This window comes from Scyliorhinus canicula, chromosome 16 (genome assembly GCF_902713615.1).
Source record: "Scyliorhinus canicula chromosome 16, sScyCan1.1, whole genome shotgun sequence".
Taxonomy (NCBI): Eukaryota; Metazoa; Chordata; class Chondrichthyes; order Carcharhiniformes; family Scyliorhinidae; genus Scyliorhinus; species Scyliorhinus canicula.
Window position 1 is genome coordinate 80,443,577 of NC_052161.1, and position 23,335 is coordinate 80,466,911.

Consider the following 23,335-nt stretch of genomic DNA (forward strand, 5'->3'; position numbering starts at 1 on the left):
ATCCCAGCCAAAGTTGTGTGTAGTTGGCAATGCAATGTTAAAATGTCCCAAACTAAAACAGTAGTAAAAAAGACATCAACAAAATCATACCTGCAATCAGTCCAATTTCGCAGAGAGCGTTCTCGTATGCACAAGCCATCATAGTTCCCACTGTGTCATTCAGAATTGCCACAATATCCAAATCTATCTCCTGGAAGCAGCGCAACAGAAAATCTGAAATGTTTTAGCAATCACTGTAATTTCCGCTCGCTAACATATATTTACATTCATACTCACCCCGTTTCTTCTCATTGCTTCTTTCAACAGAGCAACAACATCTTCTCCTTCTACACCACTGGCCTTGAAACCTTTCGTCCAGTTCACCAGAATGCCCTAAAATCACAACACACTCAAATTTATAAATATCTGTACATAAGTAGGAATAAAATAAACTTGTCTGGCTAAAATAAGAATAAAGTTGTACCTCTTCAGAACATAGGAATACAATAATCAAATATTACATTTAGGACCAGCACCAGAGATCATAAACTATTCCAGCAGGTTCAGATGTAGAAAAGCCCCCACTGCCGATTGGAGCCTCTCCCTCTTCCATGGCTATGTTCGTGGGCAGGTGTTCCTACAGACGGAGAATGCGGTGTCCATGGGCACCCTTGAAACCTTCCATGCCCGTTGGGCACTGCCCAGTTTGTCAGATCTGAACATGTGGAGAGTCAAACTGACAGTCATCAATCAAACAAAACTGCTGAGAGGCTACAATGGGAAGGAGATTGCGCCGTTAGGCACCTGTGAGCTCAAAGCATTGGTATACAACAGAAGTCACACCATAACATTTTTCATCGTGGACAAGGAACGGGGGTCCATCATAGGAATGGAAGCACGTGAGCCACTGAACCTAGTTAAGCGGATGCACATTCCAAACAGTGCTACAACAGAGAATGATTGCAAATGGCAGCGAGATGAAGTGGTACAGTTATCCAATGAGATAAAAGCAAAAGTCAAGGTGGAGGAAGATAAACCAGATGAAGAGATGGAGGAGCCAATAGGAATTCCAGAATTCTGGTTCACAGTCTTCAAGAATGTGGTTCTGCTCTGTGACATGATACAGGAGCATGATGAGCCCATCCTAAAGCATTTACAAGACTTAGGGGCAGCACGGTAGCACAGGGGCAGCACGGTAGCACAGGGGCAGCACAGTAGCTCAGTTGCTTTACAGCGCAAGGGTCTCAGGTTTGATTCCCGGCTTGGGTCACTGTCTGTGCGGAGTCTGCACGTTCTCCCTGTTACATACACAATGAAATCCCAGCCTGATGAGTCACATTTTTTTCCTTTTTTGATGGACCAGAAATCATGGGATGCACAGGGTGCCAAATTGACTGGAAGAACACAGAACACAGAACAGTACAGCACAGAACAGGCCCTTCGGCCCTCGATGTTGTGCCGAGCAATGATCACCCTACTCAAGCCAACGTATCCACCCTATACCAGTAACCCAACAACCCCCCCCCCCCCCCTCCAATTAACCTTATTTTCTAGGACACTAAGGGCAATTTAGCATGGCCAATCCACCTAACCCGCACATCTTTGGACTGTGGGAGGAAACCGGAGCACCCGGAGGAAACCCACGCACACACGGGGAGGACGTGCAGACTCCGCACAGACAGTGACCCAGCCGGGAATCGAACCTGGGACCCTGGAGCTGTGAAGCATTTGCTAACCACCATGCTACCGTGCTGAAAGAAAGAAAGGAAAAAACCATGACAACTATTAAAACAAAACAGAGGCATAAGGATCAGCGCACTGGTAGAAGAAAACTACCAAATGACACTTTCTTCAATTTTTTAAGTCCTCCTGATATTCCAGAGAATGGGAAACTGGATGAAGGTTCCATGGCGTGACTTGCTGCTGACTTTGCAGTTGGTTATTGTTTCCATGAACTCATTCCAACAGCAACATCATATTTCGCAGGAGAAGCAGAAAATGATGCTGATTACGATGAGGAAGGTGAAGAATTAGATGATGAAGCAGAAGAAGAAGGACCTGAAAATTTATTCAGTTTATTTGGCAATGATGACAAGGAAAGTTTATTCACTTTATTTTGCATTAGTGACGAGGTGATAACAATTGTCCAATAATGAGTGCAAAGGTTCGAAGCTGGAGCGTGCAAATTGAAAGCGAGATTGCAACAGCAGACAACTTAGCTGAGAGCAAATCAAATGTGCACAGCCAACTGGCAACTGAAGAAATAATCCCCATTTTGGAGAAATTGGCTCCATTGGCTCCAGAGAAACCCAATGATTTATCTTATTCCACGGAATAGTTCCTGCAGTGGATTCCCAAGTACTCGAAGTTAAGGAATGGGTTAAGAGACATTGCAATTAGTTGTCTCATTTATGTTAAGTGTACAATGATTGACACTGATATGTAAAGGGGCTTCAGGTGGCCTCTGGGGCTGGTGATGTGTAGAGTTGTGTGCAGAGTCAGTTGGAAGAAATAAAAGTGTGTTGGTGGAAAAAAGGAGCAGAACGTTTGTCTCTTCATACCACAGCATCTAATACGTCCAACAATTGGTAGCAGAGGATGGTTGCTGTGTAAATGTGAAGGGTTGAAAGATACAATTTTTCCAGATCAAACCAAGGTGTGAGTGAAAAAAAAGGGAAACATGGCTGAACCCAGGATAAAGATGGCTGGATATGACTATCCTCCCTTATTTTCTGAAAGGGAATCGTATGACCAATGGAGAAGGGCAGTAGTTATGTGGACTAAAGTGACTGCTTTAGGAAAGAGAAAACAAGGTATGGCTGATTTAGCACAGGGCTAAATCGCTGGCTTAGAGAACCGACCAAGGCAGGCCAGCAGCACGGTTCAATTCCCGTATCAGCCTCCCCGAACAGGCGCCGGAATGTGGCAATTTTCATTTAATTTCATAATGGAATTTGGCAGACTATATAAAAGGCTGCAGAAACACAACCTGTAATTTCCACAGTCTGTGTTGGCCTTTAAATTACTTGACTGTGCTAGAGTGAGCAACATGGATAGGCTCCTGATTTTGACAGGAGTTCAGTTTACGGATAAGGGTACCTTATTCGAACAGATGACAAAAGCTTTACAAAAATTTCTGGGGAAACATTTGATTCCAATGTCACTCATAACCCAAATAGGTCAGCCTGCAATAAAGCAGAATTTGGAAGATATACTACTAACAGGATGGCGAAATCATATGGATACGAACAGGCCTCAAGACTATAAAAGGAGCCCGAGACAAGGAAGTTATGAAGACAGAAACCCAGTTAGAACCGACAATAGGAAGATGAACCCCAGAAATGCACGGGGCATGATAAATTGATGTTTTCGATGTGACTCTCAATACCATTATGCTTTCAACTGTCCAACTCATTATGATAGAGTATTTGAAGCGACACATGACATGGAAGAATCAGAAGAGGAAAAAGATAGTGCCCAGAAAGAAGGCATTGTCCTATTAACAAGCTGTTTTACGTCGGTAATGAGGCTGTTGGTTGCAGAATCCTTCAACTCTGCTGTATTGGACAGTGGCTGCACATCTACTGTGTGTGGGATTGACTGGTTAAAATGTTATCTGGACTCCTTGAATGCTGAAAATCGTAACAAGGATTAGGAATTTGAAAGTTCCACAAGTTTCAGGTTTGGGAATGATAATACTCTGAAGTCGCTGAAAAGAGTGGTGATCCCTTGCAATATTGCTGGAGTGAATCATTTCATTAGCACGGATGTTGTATCAAGTGAGATACCTTTGCTTCTGAGAAGACCGTCGATGAAGAAAGCACACATGAAGCTGGATATGGAACAGGATAAGGCAACAGTTTTTGGAACGACTTACAATTTATACAGTCGGGACACTATTGTATTCCATTACTGACAAATAATATTTCAAGTAGAGTGGTTAAGGATGTGTTAATGGCAGTTGAAAATGGGACTTTAGCTGATAAAAAGCTTGTTGTAGTAAAACTGCATAGGCAATTTGCACATCCGTCTCCTCAGAGGCTGAAAAATTTATTAAAGGATGCAGGGGTAAGGGATGACGACTATACTACACTGATAGAACAGGTTAGTGATCGCTGTGAAGTTTGTAGGAAGTACAGAAAGACACCAACCCTACCTTTGGCCAGGGATTTTAACAACATTGTGGCCATGGACCTTACGATCTGGGATAAAGCAAATAATATATTTATTTTGCATTTTGTAGATTTAGCAACCAGATTTAGTACGAAGTAAAGAAAAGAGAATAATTCTGGATCAAATTGTGGAAAAATGGATCGGGACAGGAATGGGTCCACCAGCAAAATTCTTTACGGACAAAAGGGGAGAATTTGCTAATGGTGAGTTTAGGGATATATATGTGTGAAAACATGAATATCAGAGTTATGAACACAGCTGCAGAAAGCCCATTTAGTAATGGTGTCTGCGAAAGAAGTCATGCTGTTATCGATGACGTACTTCGGAAAATTTGGCACATCGACCAAACTGCACGCTAAATTCAGCTTTAGCATGGGCGGTACATGCAAAGAATTAACTGCAGATGGTTGGGGGCTATAGTCCTTATAAATTAGTGTTTGGTAGAAATCCTAAAATTCCATCCATTTTGGATGACCAGCCTCCAGCTTGGGAGGGGACTACACTTAGAACATAGAACACAGGACAGTACAGCACAGAACAGGCCCTCCGGCCCTCAATGTTGTGCCGAGCAATGATCACCCTACTCAAACCCACGTATCCACCCTATACCCGTAACCCAACAACTCCCCCCTTAACCTTACTTTTATTAGGACACTACGGGCAATTTAGCATGGCCAATCCACCCAACCCGCACATCTTTGGACTGTGGGAGGAAACCGGAGCACCCGGAGGAAACCCACGCACACAGGGGGAGGACGTGCAGACTCCACACAGACAGTGACCCAGCCGGGAATCGAACCTGGGACCCTGGAGCTGTGAAGCATTTATGCTAACCACCATGCTACCCTGCTGCCATTAGCTCAGGTTTTGCTGAACATTTAAACGCATTACATAGCAGTAGAAAAGCTTTTTTGGAAGCAGAAGTCTCTGAAAGAATTCGCAGAGTTTTAAGACATAATGTACGGCCATCAGATGCCGTTTTTCAGCAAGGAGACATAGTATACTATATGAGAGACAATTCTAATGAATGGAAAGGCCAAGAGAAGATCATAGGCATGGATTGCAAAACAATTATTGTGCAACATGGTAATCAAACTGTTAGGGTACATTCATCAAGGATGAATGGGTACTGATTACAAATTTTCGAATTTAGACAGAGCAGACAGACATGACGAGGAACATGTACGCACATGTTGCAGAACTATGAGGACCAGCTAATTGATATAGACAGGGTTTCTGTCAAGGAACACAACACTTCTGATAAATTAGAACAGGTAATTTTTCCGAAAGGGCAACTGCCAAAAGTTGGTACAAAAGTGACATACTTGCCTGAAGGGTCTAGTCAATGGAAGGATGCAACTGTTATTCGTAGAGCAGGGAAGGCCACTGGAAAGTATAAACATTGGTTGAATGTACAGCATTCAGGGGAGGAACAATGGATTGGGAAAACGAAGTTCAAAAATGGAGGGCACAGAAACGCAGTGCCAGTTCAGATAGTACATCAGATAGTGAACAGGTCTGCAGGAAAAAGTCGAGAACTACTGAAAGGACATCCCACTACAGAAGGGAAAGATCAAGTTGTAGCAGTACAGACCGAGATACCAGGCGGGAGAGGGGACATAGTTTATCAAGATCTCGGAACAGGAGTAAGACTACGAATACTAATAGAAGCCCACATGCACATGACATTTTGGTGGCTTCAAATAAATTAGATGAAAAAGTTATCAAAGATACTAAACAGCAAGAATTGCATGGTTGGAGTGAATTTGGGGTATACATGGAAGTACTGGATAGGGGACAAAAAGCTCTATCCCACAGATGGATTTGTACAGAAAAGGTTCTTCCAGGTGGAATTTATAAGGCAAAGGCCAGGCTTGTGGCAAGGGAATCTGAAGACTACTTAGAAGCATTGTGGATAGCACAATTGCTTCACAGCTCCAGGGTCCCAGGTTCGATTCTGGCTTGGGTAACTGTCTGTGCGGAGTCTGCACATCCTCCCCGTGTGTGCGTGGGTTTCCTCCGGGTGCTCCAGTTTCCTCCCACAGTCCAAAGATGTGCAGGTTAGGTGGATTGGCCATGCTAAATTGCCCTTAGTGTTGGGTGGGGTTACTGGGTTATGGGGATGGGGTGGAGGTGTTGACCTTGGGTAGGGTGCTCTTTCCAAGAGCCGGTGCAGACTTGATGGGCCGAATGGCCTCCTTCTGCACTGTAAATTCTATGATAAAATTCTATGAAGATCAGGATTTAAGGGTAGATTCACCTACAGCAGGAAAGGTAATTTTCAAAATATTCTTGGCTCTATTATCCACAAAGGCATGAGAATGCAAATCTATAGATATAAAAGCTGCCTTTTTGCAGGGGCATCAGCTCCAGAGAGACATTTTTCTCCGTCCTCCTAAAGAAGCCGCTAACACAGAAGGGGTACTTTAGAAGTTGAACAAATGTGTACATGGATTAAATGATGCATCTAGAGTGTGGTACTTTTCGGTAAGGTCAGTTTTGTTAAAGTTAGGATGTTGCCAGTTGAAGCAGATCCTGCAATGTTTTACTGGCACTATAAAGGAAATCTTTCTGGCATCATAATGATGCATGTCGATGATTTTTTGTGGGGTGGGATTTTGTGATTTTGAAGCTATTGTAATCTCTGGGTTGAGGAAAGAATTCAGGGTTGGAAGTCAGGCTTCCGGTGCATTTAAATATATTGGTTTGGAAATCGGACAGACTCAGTTAGGGGCAACTTTACGTCAGCAATCTTATTTGGAAAGTGTCAGCCCAATAGCAATTAGTCGTGGCCGGGTTTCACAAAAAGACGCAATGGTTTCAAAGATAGAAAAAAAGCAACTGCGAAGTTTAATTGGGCAACTGAACTGGTTAGGTAGACAGACTAGACCGGACGTGAGTTTGGATGCCTTAGAGTTGAGTACAAAAATGAATGATCCCAAAGTGGAAGACAGAATAAGAGCAAATAAATCGTTGGCCAAACTAAAAATGCAGGAGTGTGTTTTGAAGTTCCCGGTTTTAGGTGACCTTAGGCATTTGAAACTTATAGTGATGCGTCCTATGCAAATTTATGTGATGGGTTTCAAACGCAGGAGGTTTTATAATTTTTCCTTTTGGGGAACAATGGTAAATGTTGCCCTCTTGTGAGGGAAACAAAGAAAATAAGGAGAGTGGTCAAAAGCACTTTGGCTGCTGAGACATTAAGCTTAGTGGAAGCGGTGGATATGGCCTTTTATCTAAGTCAGATATTGACAGAAATTTTGGGATTAGGGTATTTGGGTAATATACCTATTGACTGTCACATTGACAATAAATCCCTGTGGGAAAATGTGCACTTTACAAAAAGTGTCAATGAAAAGAGGTTACATAAGAGCATAAGAACTAGGAGCAGGAGTAGGCCATCTGGCCCCTCGAGCCTGCTCCGCCATTCAATGAGATCATGGCTGATCTTTTGTGTACTCAGCTCCACTTTCCGGCCCGAACACCATAACCCTTAATCCCTTTATTCTTCAAAAAACTATCTATCTTTACCTTAAAAACATTTAATGAAGGAGCCTCAACTGCTTCACTGGGCAAAGAATTCCATAGATTCACAACCCTTTGGGTGAAGAAGTTCCCCCTAAACTCAGTCCCAAATCTACTTCCCCTTATTTTGAGGCTATGCCCCCTAGTTCTGCTTTCACCCGCCAGTGGAAACAACCTGCCCACATCTATCCTATGTATTCCCTTCATAATTTTAAATGTTTCTATAAGATCCGCCCTCATCCTTACGGATAGACATTGCAAGTTTGAAGCAGATGTTGGACAAAGGGGCATAACTACTACAGGGGAAATACTACAAAAATACAACAAAAATTAAATGGGTCGCAAGAAGCTATCAATTGTCAGACTGATTTACGAAAAGAAGGGCTAGTTCACAGAAACTTTTGGATATTGTTAATGAAGAGCGCCTGTTTCTGTGAATGTTTGTTTTCTATTCCAAAAAAAAACTGGGGAAAAAAGGGGGGAATCACATGTTTGTTTTAGTTTCTTGAACTTTTGTTTTCACCTAATTGTTTTTTTTTCCCCAAGGAAGGGTAGACTGTTAAGTAACGGGTTATGAGACATTCCAATTAGTTGTCTCATTTATGTTAAGTGTCAATGATTGACACTGATATGTAATGGGGCTTCAGGTGGCCTCTGGGTCTGGTGATGTGTAGAGTTTTGTGCAGAGTCAGTTGGAAGAAATAAAAGGTGTGTTGGTGGAAAAAAGGAGCAGAACTTTTGTCTCTTCATACCACAGCATCTAATACGTCTAACACTCGAGGCTAGTGCATCAAGAAACATGCAGCAAGAACAGATGAATACATATTCATGCAGTTCTCCAACAACAGATGAAGCTTGTATCGTTATATCAGATGAGGATAAAACACTAATTGAGACTGAAACACAAAGTGAAGACATAGTGCCTAATGTTGATAACATTGAGCCAGCGAAGATACGGGAATGCGAGGGATTTCAGACCATTCCTGAAGTTGCAAACCTGTCGGCAACTGTGAAAGCATACCAAAGTATGCTGATGATGCCTCACCAGTTGGTGGGCATGCAGTACAGCATTCGAGCACGAGCATCAATCAAAACTCACCAATCCAGCTAAGGCTCCAGAATCAGTCATTGTGACGGAAGAGCCGAAAAACAGCTTTCACAACAGACGATCCAGAAACAGCAACTACAGCAGCAGATCCAGAAACAGCAACTACAGCAGCAGATCCAGAAACAGCAACTACAGCAGCAGATCCAGAAACAGCTACGACAACAGCAGATCCAGAAACAGCTACTAGAGCAGCAGATCCAGAAACAGCAACTACAGCAGCAGATCCAGAAACAGCTACGACAGCAGCAGATACAGAAACAGCTACTAGAGCAGCAGATCCAGAAACAGCTACCACAGCAGCAGATCCAGAAGCAGCTACTACAGCAGGAGATCCAGAAACAGCTACAACAGCAGCAGATCCAGAAACAGCTACTACAGCAGCAGATCCAGAAACAGCTACTACAGCAGCAGATCCAGTAACAGCTACTACAGCAGCAGATCCTGAAACAGCTACGACAGCAGCAGATCCAGAAACAGCTACTACAGCAGCAGATCCAGAAACAGCTACGACAGCAGCAGATCCAGAAACAGCGACTACAGCAGCAGATCCAGAAACAGCTACTACAGCAGCAGATCCAGAAACAGCTACGACAGCAGCAGATCCAGAAACAGCTACGGCAGCAGCAGATCCAGAAACAGCTACTACAGCAGCAGATCCAGAAACAGCAACGACAGCAGCAGATCCAGAAACAGCTACTACAGCAGCAGATCCAGAAACAGCTACTACAGCAGCAGATCCAGAAACAGCGACTACAGCAGCAGATCCAGAAACAGCTACGACAGCAGCAGATCCAGAAACAGCTACTACAGCAGCAGATCCAGAAACAGCTACTGCAGCAGGAGATCCTGAAAGAGCTACTACAGAAGCAGATCCAGAGACAGCTACTACAGCAGCAGATCCAGAAACAGCTACTATAGCAGCAGATCCAGAAACAGCTACTACAGCAGCAGATCCAGAAACAGATATGACAGCAGCAGATCCAGAAACAGCTACTACAACAGCAGATCCTGAAACAGCTACTACAGCAGCAGATCCAGAAACAGCGACTACAGCAGCAGATCCAGAAACAGCGACTACAGCAGAAGATCAAGAAACAGCAACTACAGCAGCAGATCCAGAAACAGCTACGACAGCAGCAGATCCAGAAACAGCTACTATAGCAGAAGATCAAGAAACAGCAACTACAGCAGCAGATCCAGAAACAGCTACTACAGCAGCAGATCCAGAAACAGCTACGACAGCAGCAGATGCAGAAACAGCTACTACAGCGGCAGATCCAAAAGCAGCTACTACAGCAGTAGATCCAGAAACAGCTACTACAGCAGCAGATCCAGAAACAGCTACGACAGCAGCAGATCCAGAAACAGCTACTACAGCAGCAGATCCAGAAACAGCAACTACAGCACCAGATCCAGAAACAGCTACTACAGCAGCAAATCCAGAAACAGCAACTACAGCAGCAGATCCAGAAACAGCTACTACAGCAGCAGATCCAGAAACAGCTACTACAGCAGCAAATCCAGAATCAGCTACAACAGCAGCAGATCCAAAAGCAGCTACTTCAGCTGTAGATCCAGAAACAGCTACGACAGCAGCAGATCCAGAAACAGCTACGACAGCAGCAGATCCAGAAACAGCTACTAAAGCAGCAGATCAAGAAACAGCTAGAACAGCAGCAGATCCCTGAAACAGCTACGACAGCAGGAGATCCAGAAGCAGCTACTGCCGCAGCAGATCTAGAAACAGCTACTACAGCAGCAGATCCAGAAACTGCTACTAAAGCAGCAGATCTAGAAACAGCTACGACAGAAGGAGATCCAAAAACAGCTACTACAGCAGCAGATCCAGAAACAGCTACTACAGCAGCAGATCCAAAAACAGCTACAACAGCAGCAGATCCAGAGACAGCTACTACAACAGCAGATCCAGAAACAGCTACGACAGCAGCAGATCCAGAAACAGCTACAACAGCAGCAGATCCAGAGACAGCTACTATAGCAGCAGATCCAGAAACAGCGACGACAGCAGCAGATCCAGAAACAGCTACGACAGCAGGAGATCCAGAAACAGTTACTAAAGCAACAGATCCAGAAACAGCTACTATAGTAGCAGATCCAGAAACAGCTACGACAGCAGCAGATCCAGAAACAGCTACAACAGCAGCAGATCCAGAGACAGCTACTATAGCAGCAGATCCAGAAACAGCTACGACAACAGCAGATCCCGAAACAGCTACTACAGCAGCAGATCCTGAAACAGCTACTACAGCAGCAGATCCAGAAACAGCTACTACAGCAGCAGATCCAGAAACAGCTACGACAGCAGCAGATCCAGAAACAGCTACTACAGCAGCAGATCCAGAAACAGCTACTACAGCAGCAGATCCAGAAACTGCTACTGCAGCAGCAGATCCAGAAACAGCTACGGCAGCAGCAGATCCAGAAACAGCTACTACAGCAGCAGATCCAGAAACAGCTACGACAGCAGCAGCTCCAGAAACAGCTACTACAGCAGCAGATCCAGAAACAGCTACTACAGCAGCAGATCCAGAAACATCTACAACAGCAGCAGATCCAGAAACAGCTACTACAGCAGCAGATCCAGAAATAGCTACTGCAGCAGGAGATCCTGAAAGAGCTACTACAGCAGCAGATCCAGAAACAGCTACTATAGCAGCAGATCCAGAAACAGCTACTGCAGCAGCAGATCCAGAAACAGCAACTACAGCAGCAGATCCAGAAACAGCTACGACAACAGCAGATCCAGAAACAGCTACTACAGCAGCAGATCCTGAAACAGCTACTACAGCAGCAGATCCAGAAACAGCTACTGCAGCAGCAGATCCAAAAACAGCTACAACAGCAGCAGATCCAGAGACAGCTACTACAACAGCAGATCCAGAAACAGCTACGACAGCAGCAGATCCAGAAACAGCTACAACAGCAGCAGATCCAGAGACAGCTACTATAGCAGCAGATCCAGAAACAGCGACGACAGCAGCAGATCCAGAAACAGCTACGACAGCAGGAGATCCAGAAACAGTTACTAAAGCAACAGATCCAGAAACAGCTACTATAGTAGCAGATCCAGAAACAGCTACGAGAGCAGCAGATCCAGAAACAGCTACAACAGCAGCAGATCCAGAGACAGCTACTATAGCAGCAGATCCAGAAACAGCTACGACAACAGCAGATCCAGAAACAGCTACTACAGCAGCAGATCCAGAAACAGCTACTACAGCAGCAGATCCAGAAACTGCTACTGCAGCAGCAGATCCAGAAACAGCTACGGCAGCAGCAGATCCAGAAACAGCTACTACAGCAGCAGATCCAGAAACAGCTACGACAGCAGCAGCTCCAGAAACAGCTACTACAGCAGCAGATCCAGAAACAGCTACTACAGCAGCAGATCCAGAAACATCTACAACAGCAGCAGATCCAGAAACAGCTACTACAGCAGCAGATCCAGAAATAGCTACTGCAGCAGGAGATCCTGAAAGAGCTACTACAGCAGCAGATCCAGAAACAGCTACTATAGCAGCAGATCCAGAAACAGCTACTGCAGCAGCAGATCCAGAAACAGCAACTACAGCAGCAGATCCAGAAACAGCTACGACAACAGCAGATCCAGAAACAGCTACTACAGCAGCAGATCCTGAAACAGCTACTACAGCAGCAGATCCAGAAACAGCTACTATAGTAGCAGATCCAGAACAGCTACGACAGCAGCAGATCCAGAAACAGCTACAACAGCAGCAGATCCAGAGACGGCTACTATAGCAGCAGATCCAGAAACAGCTACGACAACAGCAGATCCAGAAACAGCTACTACAGCAGCAGATCCTGAAACAGCAACGACAGCAGCAGATCCAGAAACAGCTACTACAGCAGCAGATCCAGAAACAGCTACGACAACAGCAGATCCAGAAACAGCTAGCACAGCAGCAGATCCAGAAACAGCTACTACAGCAGCAGATCCAGAAACTGCTACTACAGCAGCAGATCCAGAAACAGCTACGGCAGCAGCAGATCCAGAAACAGCTACTACAGCAGCAGATCCAGAAACAGCTACGACAGCAGCAGATCCAGAAACAGCTACTACAGCAGCAGATCCAGAAACAGCTACTACAGAAGCAGATCCAGAAACAGCTACAGCAGCAGCAGATCCAGAAACAGCTACTACAGCAGCAGATCCAGAAACAGCTACTGCAGCAGGAGATCCTGAAAGAGCTACTACAGCAGCAGATCCAGAGACAGCTACTATAGCAGCAGATCCAGAAACCGCTACTGCAGCAGCAGATCCAGAAACAGCAACTACAGCAGCAGATCCGGAAACAGCTACTACAACAGCAGATCCTGAAACAGCTACTACAGCAGCAGATCCAGAAACAGCTATGACAGCAGCAGATCCAGAAACAGCTATGACAGCAGCAGATCCAGAAACAGCTACTACAACAGCAGATCCTGAAACAGCTACGACAGCAGCAGATCCTGAAACAGCTACTACAGCAGCAGATCTAGAAACAGCAACTACAGCAGCAGATCCAGAAACAGCTACTACAGCAGCAGATCCAGAAACAGCAACGACAGCAGCAGATCCAGAAACAGCTACTATAGCAGAAGATCAAGAAACAGCAACTACAGCAGCAGATCCAGAAACAGCTACTACAGCAGCAGATCCAGAAACAGCTACTGCAGCAGGAGATCCTGAAAGAGCTACTACAGCAGCAGATCCAGAGACAGCTACTATTGCAGCAGATCCAGAAACAGCTACTGCAGCAGCAAATCCAGAAACAGCAACTACAGCAGCAGATCCAGAAACAGCTACTACAACAGCAGATCCTGAAACAGCTACTACAGCAGCAGATCCAGAAACAGCTATGACAGCAGCAGATCCAGAAACAGCTATGACAGCAGCAGATCCAGAAACAGCTACTACAACAGCAGATCCTGAAACAGCTACGACAGCAGCAGATCCAGAAACAGCTACTACAGCTGCAGATCCAGAAACAGCAACTACAGCAGCAGATCCAGAAACAGCTACTACAGCAGCAGATCCAGAAACAGCTATGACAGCAGCAGATCCAGAAACAGCTACTACAGCAGCAGATCCAGAAACAGCTACGACAGCAGCAGATCCAGAAACAGCTACTATAGCAGAAGATCAAGAAACAGCAACTACAGCAGCAGATCCAGAAACAGCTACTACAGCAGCAGATCCAGAAACAGCTACGACAGCAGCAGATGCAGAAACAGCTACTACAGCGGCAGATCCAAAAGCAGCTACTACAGCAGTAGATCCAGAAACAGCTACTACAGCAGCAGATCCAGAAACAGCTACGACAGCAGCAGATCCAGAAACAGCTACTAGAGCAGCAGGTCAAGAAATAGCTACTACAGCAGCAGATCCAGAAACAGCTACGACAGCAGCAGATCCAGAAACAGCTACTACAGCAGCAGATCCAGAAACAGCAACTACAGCACCAGATCCAGAAACAGCTACTACAGCTGCAAATCCAGAAACAGCAACTACAGCAGCAGATCCAGAAACAGCTACTATAGCAGCAGGTCAAGAAACAGAGACTACAGAAGCAGATCCTGAAACAGCTACTACAGCAGCAGATCCAGAAACAGCTACCACAGCAGCAGATCCAGAAACAGCTACTACAGCAGCAAATCCAGAAACAGCTACAACAGCAGCAGATCCAAAAGCAGCTACTACAGCTGTAGATCCAGAAACAGCTACGACAGCAGCAGATCCAGAAACAGCTACGACAGCAGCAGATCCAGAAACAGCTACTACAGCCGCAGATCAAGAAACAGCTAGAACAGCAGCAAATCCAGAAACAGCTACAACAGCAGCAGATCCAGAAACAGCTACTACAGCAGCAGATCCAGAAGCAGCTACTGTCGCAGCAGATCCAGAAACAGCTACTACAGCAGCAGATCCAGAAACTGCTACTAAAGCAGCAGATCTAGAAACAGCTACTACAGCAGCAGATCGAGAAACAGCTACTACAGCAGCAGATCAAGAATCAGCTAGAACAGCAGCAGATCCAGAAACAGCTACTACAGCAGTAGATCGAGAAACAGCTACTACAGCAGCAGATCAAGAAACACCTAGAACAGCAGCAGATCCCGAAACAGCTACGACAGCAGGAGATCCAGAAACAGCTACTACAGCAGCAGATCCAGAAGCAGCTACTGTCGCAGCTGATCCAGAAACAGCTACTACAGCAGCAGATCCAGAAACTGCTACTAAAGCAGCAGATCCAGAAACAGCTACTGCAGCAGCAGATCCAGAAACAGCTACGACAGCAGGAGATCCAGAAACAGTTACTAAAGCAACAGATCCAGAAACAGCTACTATAGAAGCAGATCCAGAAACAGCTACGACAGCAGGAGATCCAGAAACAGTTACTAAAGCAACAGATCCAGAAACAGCTACTATAGAAGCAGATCCAGAAACAGCTACGACAGCAGCAGATCCAGAAACAGCTACAACAGCAGCAGATCCAGAGACAGCTACTATAGCAGCAGATCCAGAAACAGCTACGACAACAGCAGATCCAGAAACAGCTACTACAGCAGCAGATCCTAAAACAGCTACTACAGCAGCAGATCCAGAAACAGCTACTACAGCAGCAGATCCAGAAACAGCTACGACAGCAGCAGATCCAGAAACAGCTACTACAGCAGCAGATCCAGAAACAGCTACTACAGCAGCAGATCCAGAAACAGCTATGGCAGCAGCAGATCCAGAAACAGCTACTACAGCAGCAGATCCAGAAACAGCTACGGCAGCAGCAGATCCAGAAACAGCTACTACAGCAGCAGATCCAGAAACAGCTACGACAGCAGCAGATCCAGAAACAGCTACTACAGCAGCAGATCCAGAAACAGCTACTATAGCAGCAGATCCAGAAACAGCTACAACAGCAGCAGATCCAGAAACAGCTACTACAGCAGCAGATCCAGAAACAGCTACTGCAGCAGGAGATCCTGAAAGAGCTACTACAGCAGCAGATCCAGAGACAGCTACTATAGCAGCAGATCCAGAAACAGCTACTGCAGCAGCAGATCCAGAAACAGCAACTACAGCAGCAGATCCGGAAACAGCTACTACAACAGCAGATCCTGAAACAGCTACTACAGCAGCAGATCCAGAAACAGCTATGATAGCAGCAGATCCAGAAACAGCTATGACAGCAGCAGATCCAGAAACAGCTACTACAACAGCAGATCCTGAAACAGCTACGACAGCAGCAGATCCTGAAACAGCTACTACAGCAGCAGATCTAGAAACAGCAACTACAGCAGCAGATCCAGAAACAGCTACTACAGCAGCAGATCCAGAAACAGCTATGACAGAAGCAGATCCAGAAACAGCTACTACAGCAGCAGATCCAGAAACAGCTACGACAGCAGCAGATCCAGAAACAGCTACTATAGCAGAAGATCAAGAAACAGCAACTACAGCAGCAGATCCAGAAACAGCTACTACAGCAGCAGATCCAGAAACAGCTACTGCAGCAGGAGATCCTGAAAGAGCTACTACAGCAGCAGATCCAGAGACAGCTACTATTGCAGCAGATCCAGAAACAGCTACTGCAGCAGCAGATCCAGAAACAGCAACTACAGCAGCAGATCCAGAAACAGCTACTACAACAGCAGATCCTGAAACAGCTACTACAGCAGCAGATCCAGAAACAGCTATGACAGCAGCAGATCCAGAAACAGCTATGACAGCAGCAGATCCAGAAACAGCTACTACAACAGCAGATCCTGAAACAGCTACGACAGCAGCAGATCCAGAAACAGCTACTACAGCTGCAGATCCAGAAACAGCAACTACAGCAGCAGATCCAGAAACAGCTACTACAGCAGCAGATCCAGAAACAGCTATGACAGCAGCAGATCCAGAAACAGCTACTACAGCAGCAGATCCAGAAACAGCTACGACAGCAGCAGATCCAGAAACAGCTACTATAGCAGAAGATCAAGAAACAGCAACTACAGCAGCAGATCCAGAAACAGCTACTACAGCAGCAGATCCAGAAACAGCTACGACAGCAGCAGATGCAGAAACAGCTACTACAGCGGCAGATCCAAAAGCAGCTACTACAGTAGTAGATCCAGAAACAGCTACTACAGCAGCAGATCCAGAAACAGCTACGACAGCAGCAGATCCAGAAACAGCTACTAGAGCAGCAGGTGAAGAAATAGCTACTACAGCAGCAGATCCAGAAACAGCTACGACAGCAGCAGATCCAGAAACAGCTACTACAGCAGCAGATCCAGAAACAGCAACTACAGCACCAGATCCAGAAACAGCTACTACAGCTGCAAATCCAGAAACAGCAACTACAGCAGCAGATCCAGAAACAGCTACTATAGCAGCAGGTCAAGAAACAGCGACTACAGAAGCAGATCCTGAAACAGCTACTACAGCAGCAGATCCAGAAACAGCTACCACAGCAGCAGATCCAGAAACAGCTACTACAGCAGCAAATCCAGAAACAGCTACAACAGCAGCAGATCCAAAAGCAGCTACTACAGCTGTAGATCCAGAAACAGCTACGACAGCAGCAGATCCAGAAACAGCTACGACAGCAGCAGATCCAGAAACAGCTACTACAGCCGCAGATCAAGAAACAGCTAGAACAGCAGCAGATCCCGAAACAGCTACGACAGCAGGAGATCCAGAAACAGCTACTACAGCAGCAGATCCAGAAGCAGCTACTGTCGCAGCAGATCCAGAAACAGCTACTACAGCAGCAGATCCAGAAACTGCTACTAAAGCAGCAGATCTAGAAACAGCTACTACAGCAGCAGATCGAGAAACAGCTACTACAGCAGCAGATCAAGAAACAGCTAGAACAGCAGCAGCTCCAGAAACAGCTACTACAGCAGCAGATCGAGAAACAGCTACTACAGCAGCAGATCAAGAAACAGCTAGAACAGCAGCAGATCCCGAAACAGCTACGACTGCAGGAGATCCAGAAACAGCTACTACAGCAGCAGATCCAGAAACAGCTACTACAGCTGCAGATCCAGAAACAGCAACTACAGCAGCAGATCGAGAAACAGCTACTACAGCAGCAGATCCAGAAACAGCTATGACAGCAGCAGATCCAGAAACAGCTACTACAGCAGCAGATACAGAAACAGATACGACAGCAGCAGATCCAGAAACAGCTACTATAGCAGAAGATCAAGAAACAGCAACTACAGCAGCAGATCCAGAAACAGCTACTACAGCAGCAGATCCAGAAACAGCTACAAAAGCAGCAGATGCAGAAACAGCTACTACAGCGGCAGATCCAAAAGCAGCTACTACAGCAGTAGATCCAGAAACAGCTACTACAGCAGCAGATCCAGAAACAGCTACGACAGCAGCAGATCCAGAAACAGCTACTAGAGCAGCAGATCCAGAAACAGCTACTACAGCAGCAGATCCAGAAACAGCTACGACAGCAGCAGATCCAGAAACAGCTACTACAGCAGCAGATCCAGAAACAGCAACTACAGCAGCAGATCCAGAAACAGCTACTACAGCAGCAGATCCAGAAACAGCAACTACAGCAGCAGATCCAGAAACAGCTACTACAGCAGCAGGTCAAGAAACAGCTACTACAGCAGCAGATCCTGAAACAGCTACTACAGCAGCAGATCCAGAAACAGCTACCACAGCAGCAGATCCAGAAACAGCTACTACAGCAGCAGATCCAGAAACAGCTACAACAGCAGCAGATCCAGAAACAGCTACTACAGCAGCAGATCCAGAAACAGCTACAACAGCAGCAGATCCAGAAACAGCTACGACAGCAGGAGATCCAGAAACAGCTACTACAGCAGCAGATCCAGAAGCAGCTACTGTCGCAGCAGATCCAGAAACAGCTACTACAGCAGCAGATCCAGAAACTGCTACTAAAGCAGCAGATCTAGAAACAGCTACTACAGCAGCAGATCGAGAAACAGCTACTACAGCAGCAGATCAAGAAACAGCTAGAACAGCAGCAGATCCAGAAACAGCTACTACAGCAGCAGATCGAGAAACAGCTAGAACAGCAGCAGATCCAGAAACAGCTACTACAGCAGCAGATCGAGAAACAGCTACTACAGCAGCAGATCAAGAAACACCTAGAACAGCAGCAGATCCCGAAACAGCTACGACAGCAGGAGATCCAGAAACAGCTACTACAGCAGCAGATCCAGAAGCAGCTACTGTCGCAGCTGATCCAGAAACAGCTACTACAGCAGCAGATCCAGAAACAGCTACTAAAGCAGCAGATCTAGAAACAGCTACAACAGAAGGAGATCCAAAAACAGCTACTACAGCAGCAGATCCAGAAACAGCTACAACAGCAGCAGATCCAGAAACAGCTACTGCAGCAGCAGATCCAGAAACAGCTACAACAGCAGCAGATCCAGAGACAGCTACTACAACAGCAGATCCAGAAACAGCTACGACAACAGCAGATCCAGAAACAGCTACCACAGCAGCAGATCCAGAAACAGCTACCACAGCAGCAGATCCAGAAACAGCTACTGCAGCAGCAGATCCAAAAACAGCTACAACAGCAGCAGATCCAGAGACAGCTACTACAACAGCAGATCCAGAAACAGCTACGACAGCAGCAGATCCAGAAACAGCTACAACAGCAGCAGATCCAGAGACAGCTAATATAGCAGCAGATCCAGAAACAGCGACGACAGCAGCAGATCCAGAAACAGCTACGACAGCAGGAGATCCAGAAACAGTTACTAAAGCAACAGATCCAGAAATAGCTACTATAGTAGCAGATCCAGAAACAGCTACGACAGCAGCAGATCCAGAAACAGCTACAACAGCAGCAGATCCAGAGACAGCTACTATAGCAGGAGATCCAGAAACAGCTACGACAACAGCAGATCCAGAAACAGCTACTACAGCAGCAGATCCTGAAACCGCTACTACAGCAGCAGATCCAGAAACAGCTACTACAGCAGCAGATCCAGAAACAGCTACTACAGCAGCAGATCCAGAAACAGCTACGACAGCAGCAGATCCAGAAACAGCTAGCACAGCAGCAGATGCAGAAACAGCTACTACAGCAGCAGATCCAGAAACTGCTACTACAGCAGCAGATCCAGAAACAGCTACGGCAGCAGCAGATCCAGAAACAGCTACTACAGCAGCAGATCCAGAAACAGCTACGACAGCAGCAGATCCAGAAACAGCTACTACAGCAGCAGATCCAGAAACAGCTACTACAGCAGCAGATCCAGAAACAGCTACAACAGAAGCAGATCCAGAAACAGCTACTACAGCAGCAGATCCAGAAACAGCTACTGCAGCAGCAGATCCTAGAAACAGCTACTACAGCAGCAGATCCAGAGACAGCTACTATAGCAGCAGATCCAGAAACAGCTACTGCAGCAGCAGATCCAGAAACAGCTACTACAGCAGCAGATCCAGGAAACAGCTACTACAGCAGCAGATCCTGAAACAGCTACTACAGCAGCAGATCCAGAAACAGCTATGACAGCAGCAGATCCAGAAACAGCTACTGACAGCAGCAGATCCAGAAACAGCTACTACAGCAGCAGATCCTGAAACAGCTACGACAGCAGCAGATCCTAGAAACAGCTACTACAGCAGCAGATCTAGAAACAGCAACTACAGCAGCAGATCCAGAAACAGCTACTACAGCAGCAGATCCAGAAACAGCTATGACAGCAGCAGATCCAGAAACAGCTACTACAGCAGCAGATCCAGAAACAGCTACGACAGCAGCAGATCCAGAGACAGCTACTATAGCAGCAGATCCAGAAACAGCTACTGCAGCAGCAGATCCAGAAACAGCAACTACAGCAGCAGATCCGGAAACAGCTACTACAACAGCAGATCCTGAAACAGCTACTACAACAGCAGATCCAGAAACAGCTATGATAGCAGCAGACCCAGAAACAGCTATGACAGCAGCAGATCCAGAAACAGCTACTACAACAGCAGATCCTGAAACATCTACTACAGCAGCAGATCCAGAAACAGCTATGACAGCAGCAGATCCAGAAACAGCTATGACAGCAGCAGATCCAGAAACAGCTACTACAACAGCAGATCCTGAAACAGCTACGACAGCAGCAGATCCAGAAACAGCTACTACAGCTGCAGATCCAGAAACAGCAACTACAACAGCAGATCCAGAAACAGCTACTACAGCAGCAGATCCAGAAACAGCTATGACAGCAGCAGATCCAGAAACAGCTACTACAGCAGCAGATCCAGAACAGCTACGACAGCAGCAGATCCAGAAACAGCTACTATAGCAGAAGATCAAGAAACAGCAACTACAGCAGCAGATCCAGAAACAGCTACTACAGCAGCAGATCCAGAAACAGCTACGACAGCAGCAGATCCAGAAACAGCTACTACAGCGGCAGATCCAAAAGCAGCTACTACAGTAGTAGATCCAGAAACAGCTACTACAGCAGCAGATCCAGAAACAGCTACGACAGCAGCAGATCCAGAAACAGCTACTAGAGCAGCAGGTGAAGAAATAGCTACTACAGCAGCAGATCCAGAAACAGCTACGACAGCAGCAGATCCAGAAACAGCTACTACAGCAGCAGATCCAGAAACAGCAACTACAGCACCAGATCCAGAAACAGCTACTACAGCTGCAAATCCAGAAACAGCAACTACAGCAGCAGATCCAGAAACAGCTACTATAGCAGCAGGTCAAGAAACAGCGACTACAGAAGCAGATCCTGAAACAGCTCCTACAGCAGCAGATCCAGAAACAGCTACCACAGCAGCAGATACAGAAACAGCTACTACAGCAGCAAATCCAGAAACAGCTACAACAGCAGCAGATCCAAAAGCAGCTACTACAGCTGTAGATCCAGAAACAGCTACGACAGCAGCAGATCCAGAAACAGCTACGACAGCAGCAGATCCAGAAACAGCACCTACAGCCGCAGATCAAGAAACAGCTAGAACAGCAGCATATCCCGAAACAGCTACGACAGCAGGAGATCCAGAAACAGCTACTACAGCAGCAGATCCAGAAGCAGCTACTGTCGCAGCAGATCCAGAAACAGCTACTACAGCAGCAGATCCAGAAACTGCTACTAAAGAAGCAGATCTAGAAACAGCTACTACAGCAGCAGATCGAGAAACAGCTACTACAGCAGCAGATCAAGAAACAGCTAGAACAGCAGCAGATCCAGAAACAGCTACTACAGCAGCAGATCGAGAAACAGCTACTACAGCAGCAGATCAAGAAACAGCTAGAACAGCAGCAGATCCAGAAACAGCTACGACAGCAGCAGATCCAGAAACAGCTACTACAGCAGCAGATCCAGAAACAGCTACTGCAGCAGCAGATCCAGAAACAGCTACAACAGCAGCAGATCCAGAAACAGCTACTACAGCAGCAGATCCAGAAACAGCTACTACAGCAGCAGATCCAGAAACAGCTACTACAGCAGCAGATCCAGAAACAGCTACGACAGCAGCAGATCCAGAAACAGCTACTACAGCAGCAGATCCAGAAACAGCTACGACAGCAGCAGATCCAGAAACAGCTACTGACAGCAGCAGATCCAGAAACAGCTACTACAGCAGCAGATCCAGAAACAGCTAACTACAGCAGCAGATCCAGAAACAGCTACTACAGCAGCAGATCCAGAAACAGCTACTACAGCAGCAGATCCAGAAACAGCTACTATAGCAGCAGATCAAGAAACAGCTACTACAGCAGCAGATCCAGAAACAGCTACTACAGCAGCAGATCCAGAAACAGCTACTACAGCAGCAGATCCAGAAACAGCTACTACAGCAGCAGATCCAAAAGCAGCTACTACAGCAGCAGATCCAGAAACAGCTACGACAGCAGCAGATCCAGAAACAGCTACGACAGCAGCAGATCCAGAAACAGCTACTACAGCAGCAGATCAAGAAACAGCTAGAACAGCAGCAGATCCCGAAACAGCTACGACAGCAGGAGATCCAGAAACAGCTACGACAGCAGCAGATCCAGAAGCAGCTACTGTCGCAGCAGATCCAGAAACAGCTACTACAGCAGCAGATCCAGAAACTGCTACTACAGCAGCAGATCTAGAAACAGCTACTACAGCAGCAGATCGAGAAACAGCTACTACAGCAGCAGATCCAGAAACAGCTAGAACAGCAGCAGATCCAGAAACAGCTACTACAGCAGCAGATCGAGAAACAGCTACTACAGCAGCAGATCCAGAAACAGCTACGACAGCAGCAGATCCAGAAACAGCTACTACAGCAGCAGATCCAAAACAGACATCCAAGATCCAAACCTACTAAGCAGCAGATCCAGAAACAGCTTACCAGCAGAGATCCAGAAACAGCTACTACGAGCAGATCCAAACAGCTACTACAGCAGCAGATCCAGAAACAGCTATGACAGCAGCATCCGAAAACAGCTACTACAGCAGCAGATCAGAAACACTACAGCAGCAGATCCAGAAACAGCTACACAGCACAGATCCAGAAACAGCTACGACAGCAGCAGATCCAGAAACAGC

General features: G+C 46.2%; 1 protein-coding gene across 1 annotated transcript in view; it reads right to left on the bottom strand.

Annotated features, from left to right (window-relative positions):
• Positions 1-23,335, bottom strand: part of LOC119979320 (hexokinase HKDC1-like) — a 148,053-nt gene that overhangs the window by 43,683 nt on the left and 81,035 nt on the right. The window contains exons 5-6 of the mRNA XM_038821408.1: positions 277-372; positions 91-190 (exon numbers count right to left, since the gene is read on the bottom strand). Coding sequence (XP_038677336.1) covers positions 91-190; positions 277-372 — 196 coding nt within the window. The remainder of the gene's footprint in view (positions 1-90; positions 191-276; positions 373-23,335) is intronic.